The sequence below is a fragment of the Poecile atricapillus genome, chromosome 4 (assembly GCF_030490865.1).
Source record: "Poecile atricapillus isolate bPoeAtr1 chromosome 4, bPoeAtr1.hap1, whole genome shotgun sequence".
In the NCBI taxonomy this organism is placed as follows: Eukaryota; Metazoa; Chordata; class Aves; order Passeriformes; family Paridae; genus Poecile; species Poecile atricapillus.
The window spans coordinates 17,045,683-17,067,879 of record NC_081252.1 but is presented as its reverse complement, the minus strand read 5'-3'; the positions used below and the strand labels follow the sequence as shown (position 1 = coordinate 17,067,879).

The following is a 22,197-nucleotide window of genomic DNA, read 5'->3' as shown; positions in this document are numbered from 1 at the left end:
TATTCAGCAAAATGATGTGGAAACTATTTGACCTAGCATGCAATCGATCCTATTCCCTGTAAGCAAATGAAGTGGTTGTTCAAAACTATCAGACTTATGTCTGTCAGTCTAGATAAAGAGGTTTCTGCTTCCTCTCTTGCATGCTTTACCTCATCACTCCCAATTCCTCTGATCTGTCTTCTATTAGACATTAATGCTCCTATAATTTGTACTGCTTTAACTGTTCCCACAATTATTCCCTAACCAGATCTATGCAAACGAACCAACCTTCCAGTGCGATAGAGGTACAAATCAGTTTATTACTGTCCCCTTACCAGATCATGCCTTCAAAGAGATTTTGGATGACAAGATGAGATTGAGTTACAGTGATCAGCAAAGTGACATGAGTCCATGCGAACTGTTAACAATGCAACAACACAACAGTTAGTGAAAACACCGACCTGTACACCTCCATAAATCCTGGCACATCTGAGGAGCTCCCCGAGAAGACCAGGTCTAGTGATAATGCAAGAAATGTGTGCATACAGTATATCACAAGTGAGCTGGCTTTCTGAAGCAAGTTCTGAAACTTCAGCAGGTCTCTTCATCACTTACCTCCACCCAGAATTTTTTAACATGCAGTTTTAACATCTGATTTAATAAGACATACACCTCCAGCATGAAAGCAGCAAAGAAGTTTAAGCAATGTGATATTCTGTATATACATATAACTGACATGTTAGAACTGTAACAATAAAATGGCAATGAACTACTCATGAAAGAGTCATGTTACACAGATGTGGATCTTTCTCAGAATACTGTTATGAAACATGAAAAATCCCAGGATACGCAAAAATAAAGTGTTTGTTTTTAAGGGCATGGTGATTTAGTCCAGTACTACTGTTTGCACTTGGTGTTCAATCTGTAGAGCCAGCGTACAATAAAGTGGTTTCCAAGTAGGTTATGAGTAAAGATTCTGCAATAGATTTTGTTTTCCAAACACTTTTAAATCAAGAACTGGTAGTTTTCACATGATACACCAAACTTAAGCACTCTAAATGTCCAGGCTATTTATACTCAAAATGTTCTAATTCTTTAATTCTCTAATCACATGTGTTTACCTATGGCAGCCAGACTCTACTTCCATATAAGACAACTCAAGAAGCCTTAAAGGTGGGGAGGGAGGGCACAAGAAACAGCAAAAGGTTTCTGAAAACTTTGCCTGCTGGTTAATTAACGCAGCTCTGCAGCAAAGTTTTTAGTATTTGTACAGTGACATTGGAACACCACCTAAACCCAAATACCTACTCTACTAGAATCATGGAACAGTTTGGTTGGAAAGGACCTTAAAGATCACACAGGTCCAGCTCCCTCACCACAGGCAGGGACACCTTTCACTAGACCATGTTGCTCAGGGCCCCATCCAGCCTGGCTTTGGACACTTCCAGGGATGGGATAGACTCTCCTTTTCTTCCTAAGCACTGTGTGGCCACACAGTATACGTGGCTTTGCTCTGTTTTGTTGCAATTCCTAGCTAGTCACATTTTAATGTTTTCTGGGCAGACACCAAGTCACATGACTGACACTACACAATTTCACTTTCTTTCCAGAAAGGGAAAAAGGAAAAAAATCATGGCAAGTTAATATATTTAGGTTGTGCCAATCTGAAGATAAGAAGGGGGTTTTTTTGCACATTAGAAGATAAAGACTATACCTCCTAGAAGAGCTGCATCTCACTGTCAGGTAAGCTTTCCTACAAGGAGGGTACATTATTTTGAGTAAAAGATTTTTTTACATGTTATTATAAGGCTTAATTAAGTCCTAGTCTAGAATTGGGGCTCCTCAGTGGTAAATGTTAGAGTCTGAGGCACAGGCTACCTAAAGCAGTGCAGGAACAGCAGGGTTAATCACATTCCCAAAGCTTTAGGAAATCTTTAAACTGTGCAATGCCTGATTACTCAAGTTCTTTCAAGACAGGAGCTGTACTGCACTGCTCTTTCCTTGTGATTTCTAATTGCTCTTATATAGAAGTGGGGTATTGTCAATGGGGTGTTTTGGGTGTTTTATTTGCTTTGGTTTTAACCAGTAATATTACAGAATTTGTTTTCAAAGTATATGATACACATAAAAAAAGTTCAAGCTGTTGCTTAGCTACTATGCAGATTATTAGGTAGGCAAGTATGAGAGATGAGAATTTTGTTTTCTTTTAATACATCAATGATCTGCTGAGACACTGCAGAGCAGAAGACCAGAACAGCTGTGAAGTGTCACAGAATAAATATTCCACGCAGGAGTTAAGATCAAGTTCCCCTCATGGTACTTCAGTGGAGCCTCTAGAAAGCAACACTTGAGTCACAAGAACCACTTTCCACACAATGCTGAACTGTTTGGCTTCAGACCTGGCAGGGGGTTGCATGCCCCTTCTCTAGCAACCTCTTTCATATCAGCCTATCACTAAGGGAAACATATCATGTTGGACATGCACAAGGCCTCACCAAGGACAGCTTGTACTCACTGAGAGGCCACATCCCGGGATATAGAAATAATAATGATAATAATACTAACTATCATCATCCAGAAGGTGGACAGATACAGTCCAGCATGACTTGATTTCATGTTACTCTCAATTTAAGCACATTTTCCACACCCCTCTTCTGAACTATTTTATGAGCATATGGGCATGAGTGTTTCTAGTGAAATTCATGATATGAATGACCACAGCAAAGTGGGTAATACACACCATATAAAACTGCAGACGATAATGTTTCTTCACTAAACTCAAAACAAACATGCAGAATCCTGTAAAACAAAGAAAGTGTGGTTTGTACCATCTCACATTTAATGACACTGAACTGTGATATACCAGCAATTCTCTTCCTTTGAAGCAGTTTTTAATCCCTCTGCTGCTACAAGTGTTGGCCTATATTCAGTTAAAAGTACATATAGAGTTATTCTCATACAAGATTATGACTTAGGACAGGTTTAGCTAACATCAGTAAAGAACACCAACAGTAAACCAATAGTAAGGAACATCCATCTAGGCACAGACAAGGTCCCATTTTGGACAACAATTTTTAGCAAAGGAAATCATCACTTTTAAAAACCACTCGAAAGCCAGGTCAACAAATAAGTTTTGAATAATTAACAGAAATAAATGAAAGGAAAAGACCAGCTTTCCCCTTTCCCCCAGACAGGCATATGGCTGCATGCAATGCAAGTGTGAGGCACAGGTGTTGGAGAATTCAGCTGACCAAAAAGAATTTTCTGGGTAGCTGATTGAGCACCTCTTCTCTCTTATGGCAACTTCCTGCACCAACAAGGGGCCAGAGGGCCTCAAAAGACCCTGAACCTGGGGGATAGCCCCTAAGTGACCCCACAACCCCAATGCCCGGGGGCTCTGCTATGCTCTGCCTCCTTCTTTTGCTCATGCTTGGCTTGTGTCATGTCGCCCCTCACCAGCTCACAAGGCTGTTTTAGCCTTGTGAGGCTCACAAGGCTAATTTAAGTTAGTTTCCCCAAGCCAAAGCCAGGTGCAAAAGGTCAACTTCTGCAAAGCTGGTTTCAAGATTATGATCTAAGCACTGAGCAGAATTTTTATTTAAGACAAAAACAAACAAACAAAACAATAGAAAAACTGACAGATCATCACAAAGATCAGATTTCTTAGTAGACTTTAGAAGTATTTGCAGCACAGTAGGCTCCTGTCCCCTAAGCCAATCTGAGTCTTCAGCTGATTTAATTTTGTGCTAAACTGCATTGCTGAAAAAAACATATTTATGTGTTCACAAAGCTATACCACACAAGAAGGCCAACTTGTGTCTCTTCTTCCTCGAAAAAAAGCTTTTAAATTTTTTTTCTTTGGACAGGGAGGAAATTTTTCCATGAGGTAAGTATCTGAATATCTTGCAGACAAAATTAAGACTCAGGCATTTTGACTAATCAGTTAAAAATACATATTAGTAAATCCTATTACTGGAGACCTAGGAGAACATTTGCACAGTGAAGAATCAACCCAGCACAGCAATTACACACAGAAGTTATCTCTGCAGTCTGCCAAAACAGCACCAGGTCTTCAGCAATCAAAAGTAATGCTTGCCAACCTCTTTTGAGCACTATTATCTCAACTCTCTCAAGATCATCTCCTTGTTTAGGATTCTTTTTTCTTCTCAGTGAATGCAAAATTTGTACTCATCTTTTCACAGGAAAAAAATGTAACTGCAAACATCTAATTTCCTCAAGCATTAAGAGGAAAAAGAAACTGGAAGTGCATAAAGATGGGGAGCAGTTAAATATATTTTTTAATTAAATGAGAAAAAGCAGCACAAAGTTCTTTCATTTTTGTGATTTCCTGCACTTACCTATTAAATAGAGTGCAAAAGATATAAACCTGTGGTAACGAATGAGGAATTGCAGCTGTTCTCTTCTTTGCACAAATGTAGCAAAGTAATCAGCTACAGTCTCTCCATAAAAGAAGTAGTTCACACACAGCAAAAAGTACCTGCAATATGCAACAGCTAAAAGTTATTTTAAAAAAACAATATATATTAAATGTAATTCTTAAAAACAAAAAAAAAACCCACTGATTTATTTATAACAAGTTAAAAAAATAAGTAATAAAAGGCCAACTTATTTGTCTAAGCTCACAGGGGGAACACAACTAGAAAATTCTGTATTAGAGACTGATGTCAGATTTTATGTCTGCACATGACCCACAAAGCTGTCATTCCACCACAACAGGAGAGCAAGAAGATGATTTCAATTTCACATCCTGGCTTACTGATATTTTAGCTTGCTACTCACCAGCTGAGAGATCTAAACCATGGTAAATCATACGAGTGGTAGACTCTGTAACCAATAGTAATGATTTCATGATAACACTTCACTTGGATGCTTAAGACCTAAAATAAGAAAGTAAAAAACTCTGTAAATATGATGCAGTTGTTTCTTACAGGCAGTAAAGAGCACTTCAGCCTGAATTAATGGAAGACATTATTCTGAAGTAAAATTCCACTCAGAAAAGAGCTTCAAAGCAAATCCAAGGAAAAACTAAGCTCCATCTAAGACTTTAAAAAAATCTCCATACCATTGTACATGAAGGAAAAAAACCCCACATTGTACTAGCTTCAAGAATATACTCATGAAACAAGGGAAGCCTCCTCACCTTTCTGCATTAAAACAGTTTGAGAGCAGCAGGTCAGAAGCACTTCCTGTAAAGAAAGCTCTCCTATTTCTTTTGGCTAAATTTTATCTTTACATTTAATTCTAGAAATATTTTCTGGGTCCAATGGAAAAAAACCTAGCTGTGCAACACAGCTTAGACACCCAGGTCTTTCACTTGCAAGCATCTCCTTGAAGATAATTAGCATTTATGATTAAAGACAAAGGTTATCTAACCCAGGTCTGAATGTCACACCCTCCTAGGCCTTCATTTTGCTTTGCTGACCTCACTGCTTCCCCTGTGTTGCCAGCCTGAGTCGGGCAGTATGTCCTGTCATGCCTTTGGGCTTCAAAGGACTCTGCCACTTCTGTGCAATCCACAGTCTCTGAGCACATCACCCTACCCAGACATGGAATTGTCAGATGCAATCCCGTGCAGGGGCTGGAGCAAGAACTGGCCCACGCATCTGGCGGGTGTCAACACATCATGCTTTGCAGCACCCCTCTTACTGCCTGCACTCATCAATGCATTTCATCTTGCTCAACGTGTGAACACAAACTCTTACACAACCTCAGTGAGTCAATTTTGAAGCTCCCCTTACCTTGCGTTCTTTCTTCTGCTTGGCCAGCCTTATAAAACTTAAATGCTACAGGCGAGAGCAACATTACAGGATTGCACCTTACAGTGGAAAAGGGCGCCAGGGTCCAAGCCATGGAAGGCTGTTACCCAAGTAGCCAGCAAATGCAGAACATACATCCCAGCTCTTTAGAGCCGTCTCAGGTCTTGTCCTCCAAACCTCACTGGATTACTCTTCCTACAATTCTCTGGGCATTTTCAGTCCAAGTATTGAGATTTGGTTTTAATATGACAACTGTTATTTAAATACAAGCTATTTTATCCCAGTCAAATTAAATAATTCTTGAACAAGACTGTTTTTTCCCTCCATTCTCCTTTTTATGTAGTCTGAAATATAAACTTAATTACCAGCTCATTATATTAGAAGACAGACTTTTTGCTTTATGGCACAAAAGAAGAACTCTGTTACAATTATAAACTAACTTCAATTACTTTTTGGTTCATGTCTTAACAGCTTGCCCATGATTGCAATCTCACAGTATACCATGGATACACAAAATCACCCTGCAAATTAATTAGTTCCTTTTTGTTCATAATCATAATTCTCAAATGTAACAGACTACTAAGGAAAGGATTGCAGGGGGGAAAAAAAAATCTTTTTACAGAAACCTGCACTTCAAAACTGCTCTTTTTGTTGTTTCTTCACACACACAAAAAGAAAATCCTCCATGGAAGAGACAATGAATTAGTAGTTTGTTATGTCATTCATCTGAAAACAGGAAATATTAACCAGACTAATTCAGGTGTAGAAACTGTAATGCAGACCATAATGCTGGTGAAACAGCATTCCAGTCTCTCAAGACACTAGATTTTATGACCTTTGGAAGAAGGGGCAGGTGACTCAGAATGACTACAAGGATGTTGTGAGGCTATGCAGGAAGAAAAGCAGAAGGGCCAAAGCCCAATAAGAACTTAATCCTGCTACTGCCATAAAAGACAATAAAAAACACACCTATAAATACATCAGAAGCAAAAGTGGGGCTAAGGAGAAGCTCCATCCTTCGTTGGATGCAGGAGGAAACACAGTGACAAAGAATGAGGAAAAGGATTAATGTTTTCTTTGCCTCTTTAATGGTTAGACCAGGTGTTGAGCTGGTTACCCTGTCCCCTGAGCAGGTTCATCTCTTCTGAGTAACAAGTGAAAGAAAATGGCCTCAATTTAGATGGAAGCAGAGGTTTAGACTGGATATTAACAAAAATTTCTTCACCAAAAAGGCTGTCAAGCATTGCAAGATGTTGTCCAGGACAGTGGTTGAGTCACCATCCCTGCAGATATTTAAAGGATGGGTAGATGGGAGACTTGAGGACATTGTTTAGTGGTGGACTTGGCAATGCTAGGTTAACAGTTCAACTCAATTATTTTAAAGGCATTTTCCAACCTAAATGTTTCTAGGAATACAATCCTAAAATTGCCTCATAGGAGGCCAAGACAAAAGTAAGATAAATTTTGATACTTGAACAAACAGAGTCAGAAATTGAAGCAGTTACCTGGAAGGACCAATTTCAGCGCATTAAAAGCTAAATTCCTGTCTGTTCCTTGCCAAGACTGGAAAATATAGTTAAACCATCATTCCATAAAAATACCAGCAATTAAAATGGTGCAAAGAAGCACTAAAGGCTGACTTCCTATATAGCATGTATGAAGAACATTATAACTTCCTTTTTGTTGTTATCTTCATCAGAATTTTACTTCATGACCTAAAAATGCACTTCGTACCTCAGAAAGGGATTTAGCTCTAATCTACAGATAAATGCAAGGCCACAATGAAGCCCCATAGAGAAATGTGGAATTAAAGGAGCATGTCTGAGGAAAGCCTTTCAGTGCCAGTTGCAGACAGGAGGCCAGGGCTGCCTGCATTCCTTAGTCTCAAAATTGCACCTGTCTCTTAATTTTTGTTTTTTAAGATTTTTGCTGTTGTTAGTGGGTCTGGGGTTTTTATTGAGTTGGTTTTGGTCTGTTTTTTGTTTGTTTCATTTTTAAAACAACCTCAATGTGCAACAGTAGGTGATACAAACTAGTCAATAAAACTGATGATAGTAGTTAAGTAAGGCAAAAATAATTCAGCTTCTTGGAGTTACTTTAATTCCTAAAAAAAAGAGAAAGTAATTACACTATATAGGAAGTCCTTAATCTCTAAGGTCCAGTTTTGAATCCCTCAAGTGTTTTTCAAAAGTATTTACATTTACAGAAATAAAAACCAATTGCTCTGAATTGTCGATGCAGTTGATTCCTTTCAGCTTAGGCATAGTGAATGAAGAGATTAAATAATTCTTGAACAGAAAAATGCTTTTAAATAAACTTACCAGAAGCATCAGCATAAATGATCCCAGATAGATAATCAGAAAAAACCCAGAAATCATAGCTAGGGAGAGAATTCCACGAATCCACCAATTTTTCCATCTATTAAAAAATAAAAGTAAAAAGTAAGCAGTTATAAATGAAAATAAATTCCACTTCCTCTGATAACTAGGATAAAACTGTGTTAGAAACAGTGGGAATAGCAGAAATTTTTGTGTTTAATCAATGCATAGCAAGAAGCACAGAATCAAGCAACTGTCCAACTAAACAGGATGCACAGTAAAAGAAATTAAACACCTTTCTTCTTCCCCTGTGCTGCCTCAACCCTGACAAATGTCATTTGCAATGAACTGGTACAACCCCACACTGCAGCTGCTGTGAAAATACATCAGGACCCTCCACAAGCATCACCTCAGCTGCAAGACTGACGGGGACCCAACCATGCAAAGGCTGGCATAGGAAAGCAGGGCTGGTAAAAAGGTAAATGGACAGGTAAAAAGCAAATGATTCTTTGAGGAGTAACAGACACACAACAAAACCCCTGAACAAGTGACCACCAACTTTCTACAGCAGCAAAGCAGGTCTTTTGCCAGGTAGAGGATTATCTATTGGAAGCAGCCCTGTGCTCTTGTGAGCACTCGAACCAGGAGAGGAGAATATGTGACAGTGGGGGTTGATGGATCAAACTAGGTGTACTGTTTTGTCCTTGTAGACCTTTGCAGGAGTGGACACCTCAGGAAAACTGAATAAAAGCTTCTGTTACTACAGAATTATAGAATCATTTAAGCTGGAAAAACATCTAAGATCATGAAGGCCAACTGTTAGCCTAGGACTGCCAAGTCCACCACTAAATCATGTCCCTGACTGCCACGTCTACATATCTCTGAAATACCTCCAGGGATGGTGATTGTACCAGTTCCCCAGGCAACTTGTTCCAATGCTTGACCTCTTTCCTAAACTAAACCTCTCCAAAGGTTTAATTCCAAACCTTTTCCCTAAATTAAATTTTTGCAACATCCAACCTAAACATCCTTTGTCACAATTTGAGGCCATTTTCTGTAAGCGTCCGCTGAAGCAACTAATCACAAGTTACTGCTAAACACAAAGCCCCCTACTATAGCCCGAAGACATTCTTTCTGATGTTTTGCTTTGCATCAGTCTTGTGTTTCACTGCTTCATCAGGAGATACACCTGATTCAGTATTAGTTTTGAACCGGACTCCACTTCTAATGTAAACTTTAACTACAGTAATTTGATTTTCTAGGACGCGACTCATTGACAGGTTAATGGCAGCTACCACTGGATTTGCCTTAAGTATCAGAAGAGAGGCAGAAGAGGCTTTATCACAACATATTTTATGTTGCTCTACATGTGGGATACACAGTAGCAGCTTGGTCCTGGTGGCACATCCATAGTAAGCAAGCCTCCTCCAGAAGGCTTCAGCTTCCTTTAAGAGCAATGTTAAAATACCACATGGTGTCTTGAGGGTGTTGACAAGCACACCACTGAAAGGACAACTTCAGTAAGACAAGAAGCTCCAGACTTGACAAATTTATTGTATCCTAACTCTCTTCTAGAAAGTTATAGATACTATTTCATCCAGAGGTCAATTACAAGGAGTATCCATATTTCTGAGAGTTACAGTGCAACTCACTCATGTTGCACATGATGACAAGGGCTCTGCTGGGACTGCTGGCTACAGAATTAGCAGGTAATTTCAACTCTAACACTCATAAAACACCAAGAATTTAATTTTTCATTCAAAGCACCATTTGTACACCTTTGTGCAAACACTCCAATAAAGAATTTCAAGCACATGAAACAGGAAAGGTTCATCTGCACCTCTTAGTTGCAGGCTTTGAGATATCACCATACCCTTTGGAACAAGTCTGATTTGGAAACTTAAGACTTCCACATTTAACACAATGACAGAACTCTGAAACAGACACTCCTTGCAGTGTGATAGCAATGGAGAATATCACATTCTGCTCACAGCTGGTGCAGTTTAGGCACAGGCTTTTTAAAATTCGAAACATGACAGCTTCTTATAGGTCATGGACATAACAGAAACAGACAACAGATTAGAAAATGAGCAAGGCAAAAAAACTCATTTCACGGTGCTATTGGAGATAACTGCAGGAGACCAGCTTTTTTACAAGGATTTGGAAGTTCTTAATTATAGTCTGGATTAGAGATCCTTCTTCCAACTCTTGCAAGACCTAATTGCTTCTAAAATATACACTGTATATTGCCTGATTTGTTATTCTGGGCATAATGCATATATGACAACCATATTCATTTTAGTAGGTAGTTTTTTGGTATCTATCAGCTAAATGCTCTTCTATTGCATTAGTAAAAAAAAATAATGCAACTTGCTTGCCCCGAAAGGGTTTGGCTGATCAGGTATTGTAATGAGACTGCATAAAAAATTATACAAGGAACTTTATCCAACAGCCTTCATGAATATGCAGGTCCACACAATTATCTGTCTATCTGTACACATACACATCCCCCCACATTTGTTGGCCATCAAGCTCCAGGGAGGCTGGAGGTAGAAACCTAAGTTTGAAAAGAAACAGCAGGAAAAAAATAAGCATTGCTTAAAAAAAGTATGGAATTATCAGCTATGATGTATTTAACTGGACAGTAAATTATTTAGAAGTGGAAATATCACAAAAATCTAGCAAACCTTATCTTGAAAATTTACACATCTTGTCATTCATAAACCAATCCCCCTCTCAGTCTTGGAAGTAGGAAATCAGTTTATAGCAACCTACAGAAATAATCATTCTGTAATTCAAATTCTTTAGCCCATGTTACTGCAATGCTCAGACTCAGTAGATATTTATGTAAATTGTGTTTACTTAGAAAAGCATACAATGGGTAAATACAGGTGTACGCAAAAAACCATTCCACTCAAGGGACTATCAAAGCATAGATAAATCAATAACATCCAGAAACAATTTATCCTTGAAATTTTCACATCTACCGTATGAAACTTAAAACTGCAGTACAATTTGTAAGACCTAAAACTGCAATATAATTGGTATGAATTTTAGCCACCAACTGAACTGAAATTAAATTTGAGAGCTCTTTGTTTCACTGTACCTGGCAGACAAGCCTGACAAAGCCTTCTTGAGGATTTCTGGAGTGCTGTCTGTTGGTGGAGGAACATCAGGAATATCTGAATCACTTCTAAGGTCCAACTCATGAAGTCTTTCTTCCAAATCCACTTCCTATCACAAAAAAAGAAAAAATACAACTATCAGAAAACTCAATACAAAATGAAAGATTATCAGCTATTTTGTCAGACAGCAGTATTCTGAGTCAAACATTACTTTAGGAAGTGGTAATATCTGCATTACCTTTTTAAAGACAACAATGGTGTAACTAGTGAAACTGCAGATGTTGTAGGAGACAAATGTATGCCAGTAAATGTTTACAGGAAGGCCCGTGCTTGGATGTTGTGAAGTACCTGCTGTATTCAAGAAACTTCCCATTCTGGGCATCACTTTTTCATGGCTATCTGTTTTCAGAAATACTCCAGCTGACAGATTATGGGAGTTTGGCAGAAATCTCCAAGCCTCTAACATGTTCCCTCATCTATATCTCAAACTACCCTTCTATGGAATAAGGGGAAGATTTAATGTCACGTTAAGAAGAAAAAAAAAAAAAAAGAAAAAAGTAATGCATGAAAAAACAGTCCCTTTACAATGAGAAGAGGTTGCTGGCAGTTTTATATATGGTAGGGCTTGAAGCCTCAGGCTTGAAAAGAGCAATCCAAAACCAAGCTGTGAAGGGACCAAGCGTCCCATGGACACAGTATTACTTAAAATAATTTTGTGTGTGACTGCAACACTATGATTTTTCCTTCAGTATTTGCTGAGGACTGCTAGAGAAGATGTCATGTAGACAGACTGTGTGTCTAACCCGAATGCAAAACAGGCACTACATATTTTGGTACAAATTGTCACCAACTCTCAGAGCACACTGTCAGGACTATTTTTCCCTCAGTTAAAGCCAACACTAAGGGTGACTTCACTTGTTCTAAAGTTGCAAACACCATGGCTCCAGCAGTGAGCAGGGAGCTGGAAATCTGCACTCAGCCCTGGCACAGCAGTAATGCAGAGAGCAATCTCTAGCTCAGTGTCTGGCTCTCTTGAGACATGAACTTCCTCCTGACCTCCCTGACTCACCTCACCTTACAATCTCCAATAGCTTCCAGCCTGCCCTGCTGCCTCAAGTTCACCAGCTCTTAACAGTTCTGGGGACTGCTAAGTAACTGTGCCTTAAAACTTTCCCATTGCTATATGCTATTTCTCCATCTCCCTCTCTTTCCAACTTCCTCATCTCCGTTCTTTCTTCTCTATTTCCATTCTCCTCTATTTCCATTAATTAGAAATTTCTGCTTTTCTTTCCTACTTTTCCTTTACAATATTATTTTCTTCCCTTGTTCTGAGTATTTTTGTCACTTTTTCTAAGCCAGCAGAGGTATATCATCTCTTTCTCCCCCGCTACAAGACACCTCAGAATTTAGGTGCCTACACCCCCAGCCATCCCACCCAAGCCCAGCATTGTTACTCTGCTTCTAATCCATGGCCTTTTCCCTGCAACTGCACTTGGGTGTAACCTCTGTCCCAGAGTCTGGCCTCTGCAAACAATACAGGCAGAAGATAAGGTTTTCCAAAGTTGGTTGCCCAAAGCCACGGGTGAACCTGTGGTTGGGCAGAGGTGGCCATGGAGGGGGCCAGGGGTCAGGAGCTGACCAGGGTGCTGCAGGCAGGATCCAACCTCAGACTCTCCAGGGACACTGATCCGAGGGGAAAACATCAACCTTTCCACTTAGACAGTGCTCTTAACCTTTTAGAGCCTGAGACAGTGAGCTGGCACTATACACATGCACAAGACAAGTGGTTAAATCCTCTTTTTTTAAGTTAGGCCTGGGCTTTTCTCATTCACTTGATATACCACACACATGCCCAAGATGAAATTCTCGATTTTACACCATTTATTTCTTTGAAAAAGGTGATCAATGTTTCCCCAGACCTTCAAACTCCACAGCTGAATAATTATTAGGCAGACTCTCCCTATAATTAATACAAGTAACAAGAGCAAATAAGCTGCAGTCCAGACTTCAGAAAGTCTGTAGAACACCTGAAAAAGCACATAAATAAATTAAAAATTAGCGCACACACAACCCTGCTATTCTGAGATGTTTCTCAGTGTTGTACCATAGCCTAGGAAATGAACCATAGATGCAGTTGGGGGGATGACAGCTCTCTCCCAAAGCCGTGTTCCAAGGGCTGCTCTGGAGTGCAGCAAGCTGTCTGTACAGTCCTAGGAAACGCTACTCACTGCACAGATGACAGGCAGTAATCCTGGCCCTAAGACCATGACTTAGCGTCTTTAATATTAATCCCTGCTTGCAGATGGCAGAGATGTTCTCTTGTCTAAGCACGCAGAACTAAGAATATCCCCAAACTTTTTTATTCCACTTTGGTGTTGTAGAAAATGATTGTGCTTAAACAATTAAAAGAAAAAAAATCATACTTTTGTCCCTCTGATCTTTAACACACTTAAACTATCACTTAAAAGCACCTCATTATTTGCAATATTTTAAATTTGCTACTTCTAACATCTGAACTCACAAGTGCACAGCTTTCTTCAGAGTATCTAACCTACCTGAAGTAGGAGTCCGTGTTTATCTAATGTGATTTTCAGTGGCTCATGGGAGTTTGGCTGGTGCAACCTGCAAGTTGTTTAAAACTTGGTGCAGTTTTTCACACTACTAAAATAACCAGTGGGAATCAACACCTCAGCTATCTTCAATTTCCCTATGCAACATACCTCAAAAATTACCATGAATGCTTTATTTTCCAGTTAACTGCTATCACAGCCACAGCAATTTCTTGAATAAGACATTTAATTTGTAAAGTCAGGTGCCAAAGAGGACATTGCTCACTAAAAACTAGTTAATTATCTTCTGCATCTTTAAGTGCTTAGAACCCCATCACTGGGGAATGAGACCTTCTTGCTAATCATTTTCCAAATTATTTTACATGATTGATTACAAAGATCCCACAAATAATAACAAACATTATGGTGGAAAACACTAAATTAATCAGTAATAAAAGCACTCAAAAAACCCACCAAAAAACAAAAAACAAAAACAACAACCCCTCCCAAAAAACAAAAAAACCACAAAAACCCAAAAACAACACCAAAAAAAGAGAAACCCCCAAAAAAACCAAACCAAGAGCCTTACTACTGCAGCTTGACTTTGTAGAAGCAGTTTTGGAGTTCAGCACAAACCCCAGCAGCCCTTCCTCCTTCTGCTCTTCAGATTTGAGATGTGGCCAAGCTTAGTACACAGTAACATCAAGGACCTGTGAAGGTGTGTGGGAAATGCCGTGGGTTCCACATTGTCAGCAGGTATTTATGAGGTTTTCAAAGGTTAATTGAAACCAGCACAGGTTGTACTGTCCTAAGTGCCTAGGAACTAGGAACACCAACTCCAAATTGAGTGTTTTATCCAAGGTGTTCGGATTTTTTCCTAGAGTTTTCAAACTGCAGGTGACAGAACCATTTATACACAGAGAGCTACTCCTGGCTGCTTGATTCACACCAAAAGTGTCTGTAAGGAGTAGATGGCTTAAGTTTGGTATTCTCAAAAGACAAGACTTTCACCCTTGTGCTTAATCTTCTGTACAGGACCACAAATACTTGGCCATAAAAAGGGGGAAACTCGGCCAGTCAAGAGCTTGAGCCTCCATAGCAGGAATTTAGAACATGTGACATCTTGCCATAAATTAAGCTTCCATGTGGATTTCTGCTTGACAACTATTTTGCAACAGCTCATGAAATACAGCCATGTGTCATGGAGAAAAAAATAGACAGCTCCATCTTTCATCATCTAAAAGGCCACACACTTCTGAATTGCTGTTTTGTACCACACGCCCTCCACTACAATTAATACATGCCAAGCAAACCACGCACCAGAATTATTCTGGTTACAAAGGCACTTGCAATGCTCCTCTTGTACGGCATTTTTCCAGGACACCGTAAGGAACTCCGAAATAGACAGCAAATATGTTCTTTGAGAATGTAGCATCTCCACGAAGAGCAACTGAAAAAATGAAGCCATTGTCCAACAACTTATGTGAAAAAGTTAATGAGCAAAAGAGTTCGGTAATTGTCATTTTATAAGTCTGTTACTTGAAGGTAACTCCTCCATCTTTGAACTTTCTGCAGTCTCTCTCACAAGTTCCATAGTAAAGTCAATAGTTCAGTTAGGACACACTGTAGAGTATTGAATTAGGTGTACCCTGATACCTTCCTCTGAAGCCAAGATATCAAAGTATCAGAAGATCCTGAATAATGAAAGCTTTTTTTCCAAACTATTAAAGCCTGACATATGCAGAAACACAGGTGAGAGACCTGCACATACTGAATGAATGACTAGAAACTACAGACCCTTCTCTCTCTGCATTAGTACCAATCCACCACCATTTCCAAGAAAACAGAGTTTTTGAAATATTCTGCCCTTACTATTATTACCATTCTTGTAGAAGAAATCATAGAGGTCAGAGTTCTCTGTGAAAATTAAATCAATTTTTGAGGTAGTCCAAGAGAAGTAATCCCAATGAAGTATATAAGTGATCCATGGCAGGCAGACAGATCCACAATAAGCTATATTGCAATTAGGAATTTCATTTATCTACCAGCAGGTTTGTGAAGTTTTGGACATCAAAGGTCCAAGTGCCAAACTGAGCTCCACAGGTCTGAGCAACTTATCTGACAATTGATTCCCTGGAAGGGCTCTCCCATAGAACAGAAACCACTTTTTCAATACCACAAGAGAAGCACCATTCAGTGATTCCAAGCTTGATATAGTTACAAATAATTAACAGCCAGCAATGCAATATGATCACACTTCTCCCTCCCTATCCTACTGTGACAACTCTGTGCAGTACAAAGAGGAATAACTGTATGATTTTTTTCCAGGATACACTAATTGTTTTGGAAGCATTTGAAAGCACTGTATTACTTTTTAGCAAAAAATGCAAACAGTTGAAATTTTAAAAGAATCATGAACACATGCAGATCAGCCTGTAAATCTTTAATTGATTTACACATATTAAGTATCTGAATGCCAAGTCATTCCTCTTTCTCCCAGTGCTCACAGAGTATTTATGAAGGCACTTTGACCAAAGGTTCTTAGAAAAAGAGCAGCCAGGGCAAGCAGCAGGAAGTAAGAAAGTGACAACCAAAAAAATCACTCCTGCATGCCACAGGACAATACAAAGAAAACAACAAACTTGTGAAATTGCAGAGCCCTTCAAGGCAAAGGCATGTTCACAGCAATTTTGCAAATTGTCACCAGCTCAACAAGCTAGTGAGCAACTGGAGACACCAAGACTTGCAGAGCTTGGGAACTTCAAGTTTCCACAAAGGGTATATCGTATTCCTTCATACAAAACCAAGGAATTTAGCTTTCCTTTGAAACTACATCAATACAGAAATAGTTGTTTTACAATTCACCAATTAGTGACAAAAAGGCATGCAAATGAGGAAAAAAAAACCCAAGAGCTTCAATTAAATTCAGTAGGAAATGAGCATCTATGGACATAGTGCAACATACAAAGTACCAGATAGCACACTGAAAACAGTGCTCGAAGTAGAATACAGAAAAACTTTCAGATGTATTTAGTGTTTTTGGAGTTCTTCAACAAACACAAAGGACTTCTCTACTTGGGCAAAAAAAAGGTGCATGTTGCCTTTATATATCTGGAAGGCTTGGTTTGGGCCGACAAGAGAAGAAGCAGAATGAAGCATATACGATCCAAAGGAAGAAAAGTTTTCTCCTTCATTACAAGTGATGAAGACAGAGATATTCCTGAGCTGCATTCCAGAAAGCAGTGCAAGCCCTCTGCATCATGACTTATCAACCAAAGAACTAGTTTTGAGTCCAAATACAGGATCACCACACCAAAAAGGTAATCTAAAAATAGCCAGAGGACAATAAAAGTATCCACTTGTTGTAAAGCCCAGGCAAGAGAGAGCAGAGTGATAACCATCTAGGAAGCTGTATAATACAACACCTGTGAATCCTGATGACCAGATGCTGCTCATCAAATCACCTACAGCAGACATTGTGTGCTCATATTCAAAAGAGATCCCCAAACTGTGACCCACTAATTGAAACCTCAGTACAAAATACCAGTTTATTTCTACAGCTACCAATGGCACTAAAGCCAGCTTAACATGTAAAATCTATCCTTACTGTCACTTGTGAGCCACTCTAAAGGTCACCAGTGCTGGACACATTGCAGATAGGTGAAACAACCCCAGTGGGAACACGGAGGGTCTCACAAGTAATCCGTGTCTCTTGTGCAGTGGAAAAGGCTTTCCTTATCTGTTGCTCAAGTGAACACAAATGAATGCACATTGAAATCCATCTGTAACCAGCATCCTGGCTGCATACATAGCACCAGCCTCCTGTCTGCTCAACACCATCCAAACTGGGATGAAACACTAGGCTGTCAAGCAGCTAGAGCAAAACCACAGTAGGCCTGAAAGTAAGAACAGCACTTTTCTCTCTGAAAATCACACAGGTAAACCAAGATTAGGGACACTCTTTGGAGGTCTGGGTAGCAGAGGCTTTGAACAGCAACAATTCTTTGAAGGCAGCTCACTTCACATCTCAGAAATAAACTTACTCTGCAAAATAAAGCAAACCAGAGTATCTCCACAGAAAAAAGGTTTTAGAGCACACTGTGAAGAGAAATTATGTTTAAAAGTTAATTCTAATCCACAGAGAAATACTGTGCACAGCTATAATCTAAATGCTATCTTATGTGATCACAACCCTCAATACAGCACAGCACTACAAATTTGCAAGTTCATTGGCTTTGAGTTAAAGCAACCAAAACAAGGAATAAAAAGTCTTTAGTTCCACGTTCCAGTTCCTTGCCACAATGCCTAAGGCAGACTACACACTCGGCAGCATCAACATCCATGCAAATTTAAGCAGTTACCCATTCAAGTCAAAACACACGTATTGCTACCTCAATTTAGTAATCAGAAAGCTCTTTTTAAAACTTCAGTTCCAGTTACCCAAATGAGACCTTCTCTTTCATTTTATTCAAATGATTAGCAATTGTGATGTGGTGATGTGCTTAGCTTTTGTAGAGATAAGCCTTAACTCCACAGCACAAAAGAACAGCACTGTGGCTGTTTTGCCACTGTAATGAACCTGATGCACAGACTTAGTATTTCAAAAACCTCTTGCCTTAGCAGAAATGTCATACTGTAAGTCCTTTACAGGCCAGAGGTGAATGCCTATCACTTAACAGGCCATAAAGCAGAAAGAGCTGCTGAGGAAATGCTGACACAGCCTTTAAATAGAGCAGATCACTGTTCTGAGTTAGTTTCAGTGCTACTGGTCTGGCCCAACCACACTGGAGTGTGCTCTGTGCCTGAGCCGATGTCCTAGTTTCATCTGGGATAGTTAATTTTCTTCCTAGTAGATGCTAACAGTGCTAGTGTTTTGGATTTAGCAGGAGAATAATATTGATAACACACTGATGTGTTGGCTTTGCTGAGCAGTGCTTGGCCCAAGTCAAGGACTTTTCTGTTTCCCGTGCTCTGACAGTGAGGAGGTGCACAAGAAGCCAGGAGGAAGCATGGCCAGAGTAGCCGATTCGACCTGGCCAAAGGCTCTTCTGGGGGGTATTGGCTGAGAAAGGCTGATTGCTGCTCGTTGTTGGGCAGGTGGTGAAGCAATTGTATTCTGCACCACTGGCACTTCCTTGGCTTTTATATACCTTTTCGCCATCTTCCTTTTCATTAATATTACTTTTTCATCTAAATTATTCAACTGTCCTTACCCCAACTAACGAATTTTACATTTTTCCCGACTCTCCTCCCCATCCCACCGGGCGGGAAGGAGTGAGGGGTGTGAGGGAGCGGCTGTGGTTACACCACGCCATCAGCTCCCTCCTCAAGGGGTGAGACACGACACGCAGCTACGGCGCTGAGCTTTCGCTGCGGGCCCAGAGGGAGCGCGGCCGCTCCCATTTCGGTCTCGCCACGGGAGAATGGCAAGGAGGTAAAACACGCGTGGGCCCACAACCCCTAACTTGGCACCTGGCCCTTTCTCTACTGTCGCCACCCGAGAGCGCGGCCGCGTTACAGCCCGAGAGGCACCGGGAGGGTCCCCGATGCCGGAGCCAGGAGCGGAGCCCCAGGCGCGGTCCGGGCCCGTGGGGGGAGGCAGCGCTGCCCCCCTGACCCAAAAGCCGGCGGTGCCGCCCCCGCGCGTCCTCACCTTGTCGCTACCCGCCTCCGCCGCCGCCTCCTCCTCCTCCTCTTCCTCCTCCTCCTGCTCCTGCTCGGCGGCCGCCCTCCGCCGCCGCCTCGCCGACATCGCGCCGCGGGAGCGCAGCCGGCGGGGAGCGGGCGCAGGCGGGGCCGCGATCGGGACGGGGAGGGCGCGGAGGCCGCGCCGCGGAGCCCGCCCGCCGGCTCTCCTTCCTCCTCCTCCCGCTCGGAACGCGGAGCTGTCCCCACCGCCGAGGAGGCGGCGCTCCGGCTGCGGACGCCGCCGCAGCTCGGGGGCGCGGCCGGACCCGGCGCCCCGGGAGCGGAGAAGCGGCCGCGCCGCCGCAGCCGGGGAGGAGCGGGAGGGCGGTGTCGCCCAGGTGCGGCCGGCACTCCGCCCCCGCCGCCGGCACCGCCCCCGGGGGCGGGGAGGGACTGCCCGGGACCGCGAGGCTTTCGGGCCGGTGCGTCCCGTCGGGCCGAGGCCGTGGGCACCCGCGAAGCCCCGTGACACGGGCGCGGAGCTCCAGCTTGTTCTCTTCTGGATGCCCGAATGGCTGCGGGACGTTGCGTGCCCGCAGCACTGCGGTGGAACCCCCAGGGAGCCTGGGACACGCATCTCCGGATAGCCCCGGTATTAGCTTCGTGTCGGCGCCCCTGCTGCAGCCCGGGGTATCTGCAGTCTCCTTCTGGGACGCTCATGCCCACCTGCTCTATGTCCATTTGTAAAGGCAGGTGCGGTGCTAGCTAGGCTCGTCCCTGCCCCACCGTGCCATGTGCCCTGCCGAGTGTGGTGCCAGCAGCCTGCACAGAAACGAAATACACCTGCCCAGGAGCTCCCAGTGGAGAAAAGCGCTCTGCCAGGCCAGCTACTGTGCTGAATTCCTGCAGCACCCTGGTGATTGTGCCACTCCAGCGTGTTTGTATGGCTACTCTCGGCCTGGCCATGGCAACAGCGGGCTGCCTGGGAGCACTCCTGAAAGACGGTCTGGATGTCACCTCCATGTCTACACACTGGCTTACTGTGCCTGCAAACACAGGGCCAGCACCTCTTGTGAGGCAGTGTCGAGGCACTCCTGCTGGCATTTGCATTATCCATATGGTGACTGGCTTCACTGAGCTTGATTGGTTTTATTTCACTTTTTTTAGTTTTATTACAATAACAAGATTATTATTATGTCTCTCCAAAAGTATGCTTGGCATGTTTTTAATGTAAATGCCCCAGTTCAGAACAGATGCTGTGGGTGGACATGGATTATGACATTAGTAAAACAATTCCACTCTTGCTGCCAGGAAGTGTGGACACCCCAATATCCTGGAAAACCAGCAATTTATGTGAAAGATTTTACCTGTGCACTGCTGACAGTGTCAGGGGGCAGTATGTCTTCAGTATCCCCAGAAAAACTGCAAAAACGTGAGAAAAACCTAAGAGAAGGGCTGGTCCAGCAGAAGGCAAAGCAGAGACCCAAAGCCAGGCCACAGAAGCACAGTTTCTGGCATTGTGTCCCTTATGGACAAAGGTGAAAGCAGCAGCCCCCTGCAGGTCAGTGATATGGCCAGGTGTCTCCAGCACTTTGCTCTTGCTAAATATAATTTTGATGTATTTCTCCATAAGTGAAATATTATGGGATAAATAAAGTTGGAAAAAGTCAGCTCTCCTTGCTCAAAATATGAGAGAGTGGGAAACAGATCCCCAGCAGGTCAGAAACCTAAACCATATGGGGTGAGCAGAGGGGACCCCAATGAATAATGGGCATCCTTTCTACTCTCTCTTCTGTCAGTATATTTCTCCTGTTGAGAAATTTCCCCTGTGAGTGTCCCTCCAGCAAAGCTCTCAGAAGAAACCAGTTGCCCTTACTTCAAGTGCAAGGTGTGCATTTACCCTGTTGGCCCACAAAGGCAGGGAGCTGTCTGGGGGAAAGCATGAACATTTATTTTCTCTGTGCAGAGAGAATAAGAAGGGGTTTGTCTGGTCCCCACAGCTTTGCCACCTATGGCTGCTGCAGCACGTGGAGCAGACATCCAGGCTGTTTCCCCCAGCATGCAGGTACCACACATCCGTCACTAGCTCGGATTGGGGTGGACACAAACTGCTCTGTTTCCACCATGTGTCTAGCTGAAGAAGTACATGCCTTCTTACAGCCCTTCCTGGAAAACCTGGAGTGAAAAATATAGGGCTGGAATGACTAGATTTCTTTTGCCACAAAAAAACCTTTCTGTGGTGATGAGACAGAGACTATCCTTCAATACCTATGTAAAGATCATTAGGCAGATCTTTACATCCCATCTAGGAGAAGACTAAGAACCTCCATTTCTTCTACATCTGTGATCCATCCTTAACCTAAACAGTGAAGGGGGAAAGAATTTGTTTAGAAAAGCTCAGAGGAAAAAAAAAATGGTTTAGCAAATGGTGTGTTGGAAGAAAGTAGCAATAATGTCAAAGAAGGAAAAGGTGAAGTACTCGATGCATATTAATGAGCAGAGGCAAGGCAAATTCAAGAACATGAGTCAGTGCACAGCAAGCAATGAGGTGACAGTGGGGTGAGGGACTGAACAATCCTCTGGGCATGGCCACTGGGAGAGAGAAGATTGTAAACAAGGACTAGGCCCCAGTGGAATCAGGCAGGAATCCAGCCCTAGCTTCACTCCTCTCTCCCAGCCGGGTGCTCCTGCTCCTGTCACGCACCTTTTCACCCACGGAGTGCTCAGCAATGTGAAGAGGGACAGCAAAACCAGCTGTATCACAGCAAAGCATTTCAAGTCTCTCCAGCTCAGAGGAAAGAGGCGAGGGGCTCCCAGAAGA

At 42.1% G+C, this 22,197-nt stretch overlaps 1 protein-coding gene across 2 annotated transcripts in view; it reads right to left on the bottom strand.

Moving 5' to 3' along the window:
• The window catches only part of CDS1 (CDP-diacylglycerol synthase 1), a 29,519-nt gene extending 9,761 nt beyond the window's left edge, over nt 1-19,758 (bottom strand). Inside the window, exons 1-7 of one of the 2 annotated variants that reach the window (XM_058838956.1) lie at nt 19,402-19,758; nt 11,181-11,308; nt 8,078-8,174; nt 4,780-4,877; nt 4,338-4,477; nt 2,720-2,778; nt 315-397 (exon numbers count right to left, since the gene is read on the bottom strand). In XM_058838956.1, coding sequence (XP_058694939.1) covers nt 315-397; nt 2,720-2,778; nt 4,338-4,477; nt 4,780-4,877; nt 8,078-8,174; nt 11,181-11,308; nt 19,402-19,500 — 704 coding nt within the window. In that variant the 5' untranslated portion in view covers nt 19,501-19,758. Of the gene's footprint in view, nt 1-314; nt 398-2,719; nt 2,779-4,337; nt 4,478-4,779; nt 4,878-8,077; nt 8,175-11,180; nt 11,309-14,337; nt 14,474-19,401 lie in introns of those variants that run through there. The other variant, XM_058838957.1, reaches the window with a different exon arrangement.
• Between the last annotated feature and the right edge of the window lie 2,439 nt (nt 19,759-22,197).